Source organism: Marmota flaviventris, chromosome 8 (genome assembly GCF_047511675.1).
Source record: "Marmota flaviventris isolate mMarFla1 chromosome 8, mMarFla1.hap1, whole genome shotgun sequence".
Classification (NCBI taxonomy): domain Eukaryota; kingdom Metazoa; phylum Chordata; class Mammalia; order Rodentia; family Sciuridae; genus Marmota; species Marmota flaviventris.
Window position 1 is genome coordinate 56,513,660 of NC_092505.1, and position 13,505 is coordinate 56,527,164.

General features: G+C 39.2%; 1 protein-coding gene across 3 annotated transcripts in view; it reads right to left on the reverse strand.

The window, feature by feature from the left end:
• Slc49a4 (solute carrier family 49 member 4) overlaps positions 1-13,505 on the reverse strand; it is a 136,472-nt gene that overhangs the window by 39,776 nt on the left and 83,191 nt on the right. For all 3 annotated transcript variants that reach the window (XM_071615283.1, XM_071615284.1, XM_027935940.2), the window contains exons 5-7: positions 11,956-12,064; positions 7,021-7,088; positions 3,562-3,689 (exon numbers count right to left, since the gene is read on the reverse strand). In XM_071615283.1, the coding sequence (XP_071471384.1) occupies positions 3,562-3,689; positions 7,021-7,088; positions 11,956-12,064 (305 nt within the window). The remainder of the gene's footprint in view (positions 1-3,561; positions 3,690-7,020; positions 7,089-11,955; positions 12,065-13,505) is intronic.

Below are 13,505 nucleotides of genomic sequence, written 5' to 3' on the forward strand. Positions count from 1 at the left end.
GTAAATCCTGAATTCTTTATCTGACATTCCATCTGCTGCAGCTGTTACCTCTTCTAAAGTTGAGTTGACCTGCATTGCTTGTGGTCCTTTCTTTCCTTGTCTTTTCATACCGCTTGTGTTTCTTTCTGCTTGGTGAAACTGTTGTATTTTTGAAATGTTTTTTTTCTCCTATATATTTATATTGCTCTTGTATAGTTGAAAAGTCTCCCTTGCAGGGTCGGGCGGCGGTCTGCCTACCTTGCAGGCGCGGGCGGCGGCTCTGCTCTCTCCTTACTCCAATTGGGGTGTCGTGACTACCACGCCGGCAGGTCACTGGGCCTGTTTTGGGCGCGGGCGGTGGCTCTGTTCTGCCCCTACTCCAATTGGGGTGACGAGTGTACCACGCTGGCAGGTCACCGGGCCTGATCCGCCGGTCGGTTGCAGGTCTGCCTACCCTGCAGGCGCGGGCGGCGGCTCTGCTCTGCCCCTACTCCAAATGGGGTGACGTGTCTGTCGCACCAGCAGGCCACTGGGCCTGTCCCGCTGGTCGGTCGCAGGTCTGCCCACCTTTCGGGCACGGGTGGCGGCTCTGCTCTGCCCCTACTCCAATTGGGGTGTCGTGACTACCACGCCGGCAGGTCGCTGGGCCTGTTCCTGGCACGGGCGGCGACTCTGCTCTGCCCCTACTCCAATTGGGGTGACGTGTGTACCACGCCGGCAGGCTCCTGGGCCTGATCCGCCGGTCTGTCGCAGGTCTGCCTACCTTGCAGGCGCGGGCGGCGGCTCTGCCCTGCCCCTCCTACCACGCCTGCGGACTTCCGCTTCGCCCCCACTCCAATTGGGGTCACGTGACCACCACACCGGCGGGGCCTGATCCGGGCACGGGCGAAGGCTCTGCTCTGCCCCTACTCCAGTTGGGGTGACGTGTGTACCACGCTGGCAGGCCGCTGGGCCTGACCCGCCAGTCTGTCGCAGGTCTGCTTACCTTGCAGGCGCGGGTGGCGGCTCTGCCCTGCCCCTCCTACCACGCCCGTGTACCACTGGGTCGCGGGTCTGCCCACCTTGCGGGTGCGGGTGGCGGCTCCGCTCCACCCCCTCTCCAATTGGGGTCACGCGATCACCACGCCGGCGAGCCGCTGGGCCTGCTCCGGGCGCGGGCGGCGGCCCGGCTCCTCCCCTCTGGCTCGACGACAAATTGAGAGAGACTCGGGTGTCTGTGCCTCACCCTCCCTACCAGGAGACCAACTGTTTCTGTAGCCGCTGGTATTGATGAAGTTCTCTCCTCCGCCGCTTTCTGATGACATCAGATCTCTGCCATGTTGGTATCCTATGCGAATGGCAGCATTTCGTTCCCTTTGCCGGGTAACCAAAGCAACGGGTGAGTCCTGACCGGCCCTCAGCAGGACCCGGACCGAGAAGCAGTTTCCGCGGGCTCCTTAGCCCTGGGCCAGAGCAGTTCCGGGAGCCGGAACTCGGCCGCTCCGTGCAAGGTGTATGCTCTGATAAGAGCAGGCTCCAAGAAGCACTCAGGCACTGAGCCTGAGTAATCTGTCTGCAAGCCACAGGCGAATGGTAGCCTGAAATTACCTGTTCTATGGCTGAATGAGCTGCGGTCAGTCGAAAACAGGGATGGTGACGTCAGCTCTCCAAGATGGTGGCCGCTGGCCTCCTCTGTGGTCTGACCGGTGTGGAGAACCGAAATGGACCGCTTCCTTCCCCCGTCTCGAACCCAGAATTCAGCACTGAGTACGGTGCTTGCACGGCTGGCAGAAACTGCAGCGCTGTATCCCTGCGCCACTATCTCCTCCTCGTTTCCCAGCACGCGCTGCAGACTCTAGCCGTGGGGCAATTTGCTGAATAAGCAGTGTTACCCTCCGTGCGACAAATCTCTCGCGTTTGAGTCCCCGTAGCCTATCCGCGTGCGATGGAAATCCTTCCTCCAGGTTCCAGAGCACCCCACTATTGCTGGAAATTCCTAACAAGATAGCCTTTAGCCGTCCTGACTTGTCATACTCCCACACAGTGACGCGGCACACGGGGGCAATGTACTCCCCTCGCCGCCATCTTCCTCCTCCCTATTTATCTTTGTAAAAGTGGTAGGTACTCCCAAAGAAATGGCTGTCTTTGAAAGATGTGCCTCTGAAGTGTAAATTATTGGTTCTGTTCTTACAAAGTACAGAGATCCAAATTGGGACACATATTCCTTAGTTATACAGAGACAAAAGAAACCCTCTTTCTCATGGACTCCCATGGAATGTACATGCCACTGGGTTCCAATGGAGCTACCTTCAGATTCTTATTTGTTTCTACTCATATGAATGCTTGATATGATCTTTACTCATACAATCTACTTTATAACAAAAATACTTTAATACTTAATCCAAAAGGTGACTATTAACTTGCAAATGGAATTAAAAATACTTACTTAAGCAGTCATTTGTTAGAAGAAAGGAAAAAGCAATAACAGAGTCCCCTGGATTTATAGAATAATCTGTCATAGTAATTTAAAGAGATCCTGGATTGGCAGAATAATGTCCCCTCTCCCACAAAAACATTCACATTGTCATCTCTGGAATTTGTGAATAAGTTGTCTTACATGGCAAAGGGGATTAAGGCTGAGGTGAAATCATGGCTGCTAATCAGCTGAGTTTAAAACTGAGAGATTATCCTGGATTATCTAAGAGGGCTCAGTGTAATCAATCACAATTGATTCCTTAAAATTGGAATAAGGAGCTGAGAAAGGAAGGCAGAAGAGGAGAGAAGAGAAGAAGGGAGAGGGGAGAGGGAGACAGACTATTGGAGAAAGGTAGGGAGCAGTGTGACAGGACTTGGCCTCCTCCTGCTGTCTTTGACGATGATCATAAGTCAGGAATAGGGGGTTACCTCTAGAAGCTAGAAAAGGTGAGGAAACAGGTTTTTCCCTTAATCTACCCACACTTTGATTTTAGCCCAGGAAGACCTATGGTGAATCTCCTTCTAACCCACAGATACATAAGATAATAAAGTCACTAAATTTATGTAACTTAGAATAGCAAAAGAGAACAGAGAACAGAGGCTGAATTCATAGTAATGATAATCATATAAAGAACAGCAACTATGAGTGTTTTGGAAAGTAGATGGGCTAAGAAAATTGGCTATAACATACTTTGAACAGGTATTTCAGTAAGCCTTGTTTTTGTACTAATAAAGAAAGCCAAATATAAAATAAAGTTATAGGTGTTGGTTCAAAAACATTTTATATCTTAGCTTTTTGCCCTTGTTTTGTTTATTATATAATAATTATTATGAAGATCATAAAATCTTTGTATTATGCTCTGATACGAATTTTTTTAAAAATCAGCTTTTCATATTATATGAGTTTTGTCCAAAGAATATACTTCTTTTTCATATGCAGAATACCAATTAAAATATTTTTTATTATTTCTTGGGCTCCTTTTAGATGGTATGATGGCAGGATGATTGAACAAGGAAAATCATTGTGTATTTAATAAATGGAAAGCAAAAAAAGTCCTAGTATCAGAGAATGTTTACTTCCGTGAACTAAAAATATTTATTCAAACTTCAAAAATAGCCTGTGCTTACCTGTAGTCAAAGGCAGGTGTGTGATACTGTTCAAACAGGTCAGGGTGAACCATGTGGATGACAGTGTAGCCCCAGAAAATAGGAGGAGAAGAATTAGCTTCAGCATACCCCGGATAAAATCTGCAAACCTGAAAAGAAACACTGTTCTATTAATTCTATCTGAACCTTTAATTTTTATAAATAACACTTAATAACATGTTTTCCTTAAACAATGCAAAGAATTCCCCATGCTTTATTTAAAAACTAGCTATATCTTTGTTTTTTAATTGACATATTTTCTTGTATGTATGATGTTACTTTACATTTTTTTTCCTTATTAAACACAAAATGTCATCTTTGGGATCTATAACTCATAGGATGGATTCTGAGTTTTTCAATGTAACTTTAATTTTATTTATATATTCTATACTTTTAAAACATTCTACAATGAAAACACATTATCCCAGTTTTAGAAAGTAGGCTATTTTGTTGACATAAACTTGCAAAGATGGCTCTCCCAATATTCAGGCTCAGAGAATACACACAAGTGCCTACACCAGAACCTCTGAGGTCTTAAGTGACATGATCTGACTGTTCCCCCTTTCCTTGCTATGCTCCGGTTGGATGGCTGTATTTCTGTTTCTCATACATGCTAAAGTTGCTTCCCACAGTAATGGGTATATTTTGCACTTGTCCCATCTGCCTGGAATACTGGTGCTCCCAGACCCTCACCTGGCTCTTCTGCTTATCCTTCAGCTAATTCAGGTCTCAGTTCAACAAGGCTCTCCAGGCTCACTGAGTCCTCCCCATCATGGATTTACATTTTGCTTTATTTCACTATAGTATTTTTTTTTTTCCTTTTGGAAAAATTGTTTTATTTTTGCATTTGTTTATTTATTTATTTATCCCTACTAGACTTTCCGAAAAGCAAGAATACAGCATCTAGGAACACTGAATATTCTATGAAGTTTGGAACTTTCATAGCATTTTAAATTCTCAAATCATTACCTTTTCCCAGAATCAACATGAAACTAAATAGCATGCCAAAAAAACTTTACATTTGCCAATTGCTTTTCCTCACATGCAGACTGTTAAATGTTTAAGGCACAATCCTCTGGCTGTGCCTCTATACCATTTACTTCATCCTTCAGAAAGGATGCTCCTCCTATAGAAAAAATTGATCCTGTCCCCAGTATGACATTTCCCATGTTCTTTTCACTTTGAAATTTTAAAAACAGATTTATAATCTCTGTTATAATTATGTGGCTGTACTTTTTAACACTTTCTATATTATCCTTTGTTTTACACTTATTTAACATGATATGGTTAATCATGTTTGTTAGTAAAAACTAAGATGATTTCCTGTGAGAGCTGATGCCATCTTTTGGTAGGAAAAATGGATGCACTTTTGCTCAGTGACAAGTTCATTCTCATATAACAATTCAGAAGCAGAAAATTCTGTGTACTCTGTAAAAGGTTCCACAAATTGAGAGAAATGTCCCTCAAAAAATGCAAAACATTTGGTCTTAATCCAAGCTGGCTGAACACTTTCAAATTTACATACTGGGTGCTAAATAAACTCCCTCATCAGAGAGGCAGGTGACAAGATATAAGAGACTGAAACAGCGTTCAGGTACAAATCACAGTTGAACTGCAAGAAAGTTTTATAGAACCTGATCATATAAGAATAAACTGACCACAGTGGTCTGCTCTTTTTTTAAAATATTTTTTTTAGTTGTAGAAGGACACACAATATCTTTGTTTATTAACTTATTTTTTTTAATGTGGTGCTAAGGATCAAATTAGTGCCTCACACATGCTAGGCAAGTGCTCTGCCATTGAGCTATAGCCACAGCTGGGTCTGCTATTTTTTGAGGGTACTGTCCTTTCAAATGGCTGATACCACCAAGAAGAATATAAGGACCAAATAATACCTTTATTAGTGGTCTTTAGCAACATAATTACAAAAAACTACCCAAAGCACTCATGTCTGTAAGGAAATTCCATTCTAGGGAATCCTTGAAAAATGGGGTTCTGAAAATAATTTTTTTTAGTTGTAGATGGATAGCAAACTTTATTTTATTTGTTCATTTTTTATTTTTATGGGTGCTAAAGATTGAACCCAGCCTCACATGTGCTAGGCAAGCATTCTACCACTGAGCCACAGCCCCGATCTTCTGAAAATAATTTCAAAAATTAATTTTAGGCATTGTAAATAACTAAAATTTGATTTCTGAACCCAGAATAAGAGAAGCACTTTTTAGAACTTCCATTTCAACAAATTAAAAAGCAAAATGTCTTCATTATAATTTAACCCTCTAAATGAATCTATCTACAGTTAAAAATTAAGGAATTGTAGAAAGAAAATAAAGAGAAGCATGTGAGATGTCACTTCTTATTCCCTCTTTGACCTATTTGGTGCTCAGAATAGGATTTGATTAATGAAAATTCACTATAATCTACTTAGAGATTTAATTAGAAAAATTAGGTATGACTCTTGTCAAAATGTGCAGATCAATGTTTTTTATTACCAGTGATTTCCTAAAAATAATATTTTCTATCCTATTTCTTTAGCCTTTAGATTTTATTCTTATAATTTCCTAATTTATACAAACCTCAAATAAAGAAAATTTAGGAGTTATGGTATCAATTTATTCTTTCATTATCCCAGAAATACTATGCAAACTGTAAGGTCTAGATATATTATCTGTGTCAATTATGTTTAAGTATTTAGTTACTGAGGTGATTTACACATTTTATTTGATTACCCCAAATATGTAATTAGATTCTCTTCTTCCTGGCAAAGTTGATTGTCTAATTTTTAAATGACTTGGGAGTTGAAGGAATACTCTCTCTTTGGAAATACCAAGAGTAGTTTTATAGGTAGCAACCGAAGAGTGACATTTCCATTCTTTTCTTTTTTAGAATAAATGAAACAGACACTTTTCCTTCTTCTGATTCATTCTAAAAATGTGTTGTCATAATAGGTTAAGATCAAAAGGAGTTTGATGAAACTGGAAACCTACATGAACATTTTTCATCAAAAATCCCATAGGGACATATCTGCCATAAAAAACCAGAAACACATATCTGCTACTGGGAGATTGCCTTCTTATGAAAAGTTCTAGAGATGCTCTTATAAATTATTCAGTTCTTTCTTATTCTTGTTAACTATTGATTTACCTTTCTTTGGGTTCCATGGAGATGTTTCTCTCTAACAATATGGAGAGAGCTTAATTACACTGGAAATACATTTCTGATCTGCAAAAAACATTTTAGGAAGAACTACACCTGAGAAGGATTCCTACAGCAGTAAATTCTATTCATTCAAGTGAATTTCTTGTAGCCTAAACAAGTGCCCTTTTCCAACCTTTGCCAGTTCTACTTTCTCCTGAGTTTTAATGTTTCTTTAGGAGAGCCTATTTCTCTGGGCTTTTCCCGCTCTTCTGTCCACTCACATTTGATATAAAATATTCTTACCTTGCCATAGCTATTCCAACAACACAGCCTCCAACTATGGACCAAAATCCAATCCAGCCAGCATCTACCTGTTAATCAAGCAGGAGACATATTTCAGGCAAGACTTTCATGTTGCAATTTAGAAAATGAAAAAGAAAACCTTTATGAACAATGTGTTAACAGCCAATTGGCAACAGATCTGGGAAATATCATTTAAGAAAATGGACAAAATGAAAGGATTCACATGTAGCTGATTAACACAAACTAATGTAAGTATGTCCTTGATTAACTTTTTATTGGAATGTTTAAAGCAACCAAGTAATCAATGTCATTAAATATATTTTCCATTATGTTCTTCATTGTACTAGGAATGCTTAAGACAATGGGAAAAGGAGAGGAAATGATCACTGAGTTCAAAAAGTTTAAATATCACCAGCATACATGAAACTACTAGGAAATAATTAGGGGATAAAATGTTTGGCAATATCTAAAAATGTACTGAGAGAAGAGAGAAGGAGGGAGGGAGGGAGAAATATGTGGCTGAGCAAGAGAGTGGATAGAGAAAGAGAAGCTGAGTTGGGTTCAAGTGTATAGAATATTCTTCCCTTGACTAAACATTTCCATCCCTGCCATTTACTAGCTTTGTCATTCTGGAAAAATTATGTCTTCTTACTTATAAAATGGATGCAGTGAGATAATGAGTATACAGGACTAAGGTCAATGGCCAGCACACAGGAAGTACTCAATAAATGTCCACATTTGTTATTGCCCAATGATGCTTCTCTATTTATCTGATGTTCTTCATGGCCAAACTCTTTCAGGGCAATCTACAAATCCTGCTACATTTCCTCATCACTCATGTACTTTAACTCTTTTAAAAAATTAATTTAAATTGGTGAATGACAATTATGCATATTAGTGGGATAAATAATTTCATTTCCTAGTATCTCCCTTTCTCCTCCCTTCTTTCCCTCCCCCTTACCCTCTTCTGTTATATGGTTTAGTTGAGGTGTCCCCCAAAATCTCATGTGTGAGATAATGTAAGAATTTTCAGGGGTAAAATGGTTAGATTATGAGAGGTACTACCTAATCGGTGTATTAATCCACTGATGGATTAAGTGGGCAGTAGCTGTTGGCAGGTAAGGTGTGGCTGGAGTAAGTAGGTCATTGGGAGTGTGACTTTGGTGTTTATATTTTGTCCCTGGTGAGTGGAGCTCTCTCTCTGCTTCTTGGTTGCCATCCTGAGCTGCTTTCCTCCTTCACACCTTTCCACCAGATGTTCTGCCTCACCTTGGGCCTACAGCTGTAGAGTCAGCCTAACATGTATTAAACCTCTGAAACTGTGAGCCAAAATAAACCTTTTCCTCCTCTTCACTGCTCTTATCAGGTATGTCGGTATGAGTGATGCAAAAGCTGACCAGAATACCCTCTCCTACTCTACTGGTCTCCCTTCTAATTTCATGAGATCCTTGATCCTTTGCTTTTTTCCTTTCTTTTCTCTAAATTCCACATATGAAAAAAGACATATGACCCCTTGACTTTCTAAGTCTGGCTTATTTTGTTTAACATAATGCCCTCAAGTTCCATCCATTTTCTTGTAAATTATACAATTTCATTCTTTATGGCTGAGCAAAACTCCATTGTGTGTATGTATGTATGCATGTATGTATGTGTGTGTGTATATATATATATCTATATATCACATTTTCTTTATACATTCGTCTGTTGACAGACACCTAGGCTGGCTCCATAACTTGGTCATTGCCAAAAACACAAGTATATATGTATTGTTATAGTATGCTGACTTTATAATTTCTTTAGATAAAATATAACTGTAACTCCTATTATGACTTGCCTTCTGCCCCCATACATACTCTAAGCCTCAATTTCCATACTAGTGGAATGGGGATTAAAACACACACACAAACACACACACACACACACACATACACTTATTAAGAGTCAGATCAGTTAGTAAATGTAAAGTGTTCAATACATGTTAGTTGCTGTTTGTGTCTCTTAACATCGTTGCATTTGTTTCTCCTCTTTCCCCTTCCCAGGACCAACATACTTGCTTAGTATCTTGTTTCTCATTTCCATATTCCTGTAAAAACTTCTGAAATGGTCTTCAGAATTTATTTTGCCCACTACTGCCAGGATAGTTACCCCAGCTGTCCTTCTGGCTACAGGACAAAGTTCAAACTTGACCTGGCATTTGAGAGTTGTCCAAACTAATTTTTATCTTTTATTACTTTGAATCATACACTGGTATCAGGGTTTGCCAGCTGTCTTTCAAATGTTATCTTCTTCTACCTGGGTACTTAGTTAAATTATATGTGTCCACTCCTGTCTGGTACATGTGACCATGTGACTAAGTTCTCATTGACGGAAGTGAGCAGAAGCGGGGTATGCCATCTACAGGTTAGAATAGAACCTGAAGACAGCTATATGTTTCCTCCATGCTTTCTTTCCCTTTCTACCACTACAGTCTGAATGTGGTCACCGAGAAGCACACATGCATATGACAAGGTCCTGGGGGACAGAAGCAATATCCAAGTCTCTAAATCAGCACTAGGAAAAGAATTGTCCCAACTTTGGCCAATGTTCCTAGAGCATTGTGCACGCTGTCCTAGATTCTATGTGAAAGAGAAACTTCTTATGAAGTCTCAGAATATGGGGAGAACAGCAGCTTAGTCTACTCTAAGGAATACGAGAGCTTCACAGAGGTTTTTTTGCTATACCAGTGTTTGCCACCAGAAGCAAACAAATGCTTTGGAGAAAGATGACATCCTGAAACTTATATTACCATGAGTTTTTTATAACACTGGCATTTGGGGCAGGAGGACTCTTGGCTCTGCAGGACTACCCCTCTCATGTCAGGGCATTTAATATCCATTGTCTAAAGTTTACTTAATGCTATTAGGCCCCTACAGACATTCCCACTTGTCCTTTAGGTGAGTGGGGTCTTGTGCCTGGCTAAGAACCTCTGTGAGCTGGTGGTTCTGCTGCTTGGCCTTTCAGGCCAGTTTGTGCATTTTGCCTCCTTTTTTCATGATACTCACTTCTAGTTAATAAAATTCTATTTTATAATTAAAATTTTTCTTTGCTTTAATTTAAAATTTTGCCTTAATACCTTTAATTCAAGGTCTCTGTATCTGGCAGTGTTTGTATAGAGAAAGATTCCTGAAAGGGCTTCCTAGGGTTTACAATACAAAGCACAGACATGCAAAATTAGCACCATTTAAACAGGTACTTTACTTTTCCTTATCAGAACTGAGCATGCTTGGAATACCTGCTGTCCAGAAAAACAGGTCAGAAAACTAAGAGAAAGCATTTCTTTTATGGTAAAAATACCACTATGTTCTGAACGTTGGTGTCCTAAAACTCATGCATTAGAACTTACTTCCAATGTCATAATATTAAGAGGTGGGCTTTAGAAGATGATCAAGTCCTGAGAACTCTTCCTCCATGGACAGAATTAGTGCCCTTTATAAAAGACGTCAAAGGGTAATGCCTTGTCCCTTCTGCCATGTGAGAACACAGCAAGAAGGCTCCAGCTTGAGGCAGAGGGCCATCTCTCTTCATATACCAAATCTGCTGGTGCCTTGATTGTGGACTTCCCAGCTTCCAGATCAGGGAGAAATAAGTTTCTCTTGTTATAAATTACCCAGTCTAAGGCCTGGATGGACTAACAAAAGTACAGTAGTGATTTGAATTAGTATCTGGTGGAAAATCTATCTGAAGAGAGATTCCACAGGGTAATCCAGAATTATGAAAACATGATCTAGGATGGGAAGGAAATCCAGAAAGACATGCCTAGTATTTGGAGACAATTTCCATTTAGAGGTGTCTCCTGATTTCAGAAAATGTGGCTAAGAACTCTAGATAGGGCAAAGGGGAAAAGGGGAGGGAGGGGAAGGGAGGGGGCACAGGGATAGGAAAGACGGTAGAATGCGATGGTCATTATTACCCTAAGTACATGTATGAAGACATGAAGGATGTGACTCTACTTTGTGTACAACCAGAGACATGAAAAATTGTGCTCTATATGTGTAATATGAATTGTAATGCATTCTGTTGTCATATATAACAAATTAAAATTTTTAAAAAATTTTAAAAAAGAAGAAAATGAGGCTAAGGGAGGGAAAATTATTATAAGCCTCATTGACCTAAAAAATATGAATTTGGGACCTGCTTGAGGTGAGGTAGCCTTGTAACAATGACAGACTTCAACCAGGCACTCTGAAGGACCATATTCAAAGAGTAAGGGGCACTGGAAAAAGATCACTCTGAGGCACCAAAGCCTTGCCTTAAATGATCTCAATCCCTGAAACTAGATTAAGGTGATTTGTGTCAGAAAAAAATACCTCACAAATTCTCTCTGGAAGAAAATAACATCATCTTGAAGGTTAAGTTCTTTTACAACTTTTCATATGCTATGTCTAGCACTCAGTCAAAAATCAAGGAACACAGAAAGTGATTCAATCCCTAGCAACACACACACACACACACACACACACACACACACACATATACACATATATATTCCAATACACAATACATAAATTTATGAATTTATTTATATTTTCATGTGGTGCTAATGATTGAACCCAGTGCTCCACAAGTGCTAGGCAAGCACTCTACCTCTGAGCTACAACCCCAGCCCCATAATTTTCTTTATAAATATTCTCCTCTATGAAGTATAAAGCAAGGATAAATGAAGAGGTCAACAAAGATGTCTGTTTATTACATCATTAATTTCATCCAAAAATGTAAAATTCATGGCTGTTATCAAAATCAAGTTTTAAACTGTTTCACAAGAATCTTGATTTTGCAACAGTGATTTAGGACAATATTTTACTCAGTCTTTCAAGCTAAAACCAAGAACATGTAATCAGTATTTATAAATTAAATTAACTAAAGTACCTATTACATATAAAGAAATAAATTACTTACTTGGCTAACATGCACTGGCGTTAAAATTAAGTCCAGAACTCCAGACCAGCCAGCAAATACACCAAGTGGGATAGCATATGCTAAAGCAATCATCAAAAATCTCAAATTGCTGTAAAAGAAAAGTAAAAGAAATGTACAATTTTCTAATTTGAAAATTTTTAGACAGTAGATTTCATTTTTGTTTTATTATTATTAAAGTTTTCTGTTGAAGATATTTAAATAGGCAATATAATTCAAGTAGCTCAAAATTGAAAGTTATAAAAATATGGAGGGAAATATCCCTTTTACTTCTATTTTCCTCTTCTTATAATTACCAATGTTGTCAATCTTGTGGGTAACTGTCCAATGCAAATATATGTATATTTTCCTCCCAATCTACATTTGCTGAACTTTGCTATTTTTTTCAGGGCTGGGGACCTTGTGCATACAAGGCAAATGCTCGACCATGAGCTAAATCCATAGCTCCTGAACCTTGCTTTTTTAAAATGAAGAGTTCTTATAACTCTTTCTATAAACAGTACATAAATACCTTGTTCATTCTTAGAGCTGCATGGTATCCACGATGTGGATTTATCATAAATTTATGTAACCATACATATGAACTTTTACTCTTTTGATCTTATAAAGTCATTTCATATCTGTGCTAGTGCACCCATAGGATCAATTCCAATGTGCAACTGCCAGGTCAAAGCGTTTGTATATTTGTAGCTTTACTAGATACTGCTAAGTGTCCTCCACAGAATTATATCTCTACATACCTATCAAAAGGACTAAAATAAAAACATTGTGATAACACAAAAATCTGACAAGGATGCACAAAGAGTGGATGACTTGCACTGCTCATGGTAATAAAAAATGGTAAAACCACACTGATAAATGTAGGGAAAAAAAAAAAAAAAAACCAAACAACAACAACAATCCCAAACTACCACTACTACCTTACAATCCAGCAAACGCACTGCTGTATATTTATCCCAGAAAATTAAAACTTACATTCACTCAAAACCTGTATACAAATGTTTATAGAAACTTTTAAGTAAAAGCCAAAATGTAGAAATAACCCAGATATCACTCAGCAAGTAAATGGTTAAGTAAACTGGTACAACCATATCATGGAATACTGCTCAGCAACAGAAAGCAATGAACTAGTGATGTAGCCAACAAACTGGATTACTCTCCAGAAAATTACACTGAGTAAAAAAGGCCAAACTTTTACGTATTAAATATTACTTATATTATATAAGCTTCTTGAAATAACAAAGTTGTAGTCACAGAGAACAGAGTAGTACTTTCTAGGAATTGAGGAGTCAAGTGGGAGAGGACTAAGCGTGGCTGTAAAAGGACAACATGAGGGATCCTTGCGGGATGAAACCTTTCTGTATCATGACTGCATCAACGTCAGTGTTTTGTCTGTGATACTCTACTTTTGCAGGATGTTATCACTGGGGGAAACTGGGTGAACAGTACATGCTATCTTTCTCTATTATTTCCTACACTGCATGGAAATCTACAATTACCTCAGAGTAAAAAATTTAACATGAATTTTAAAT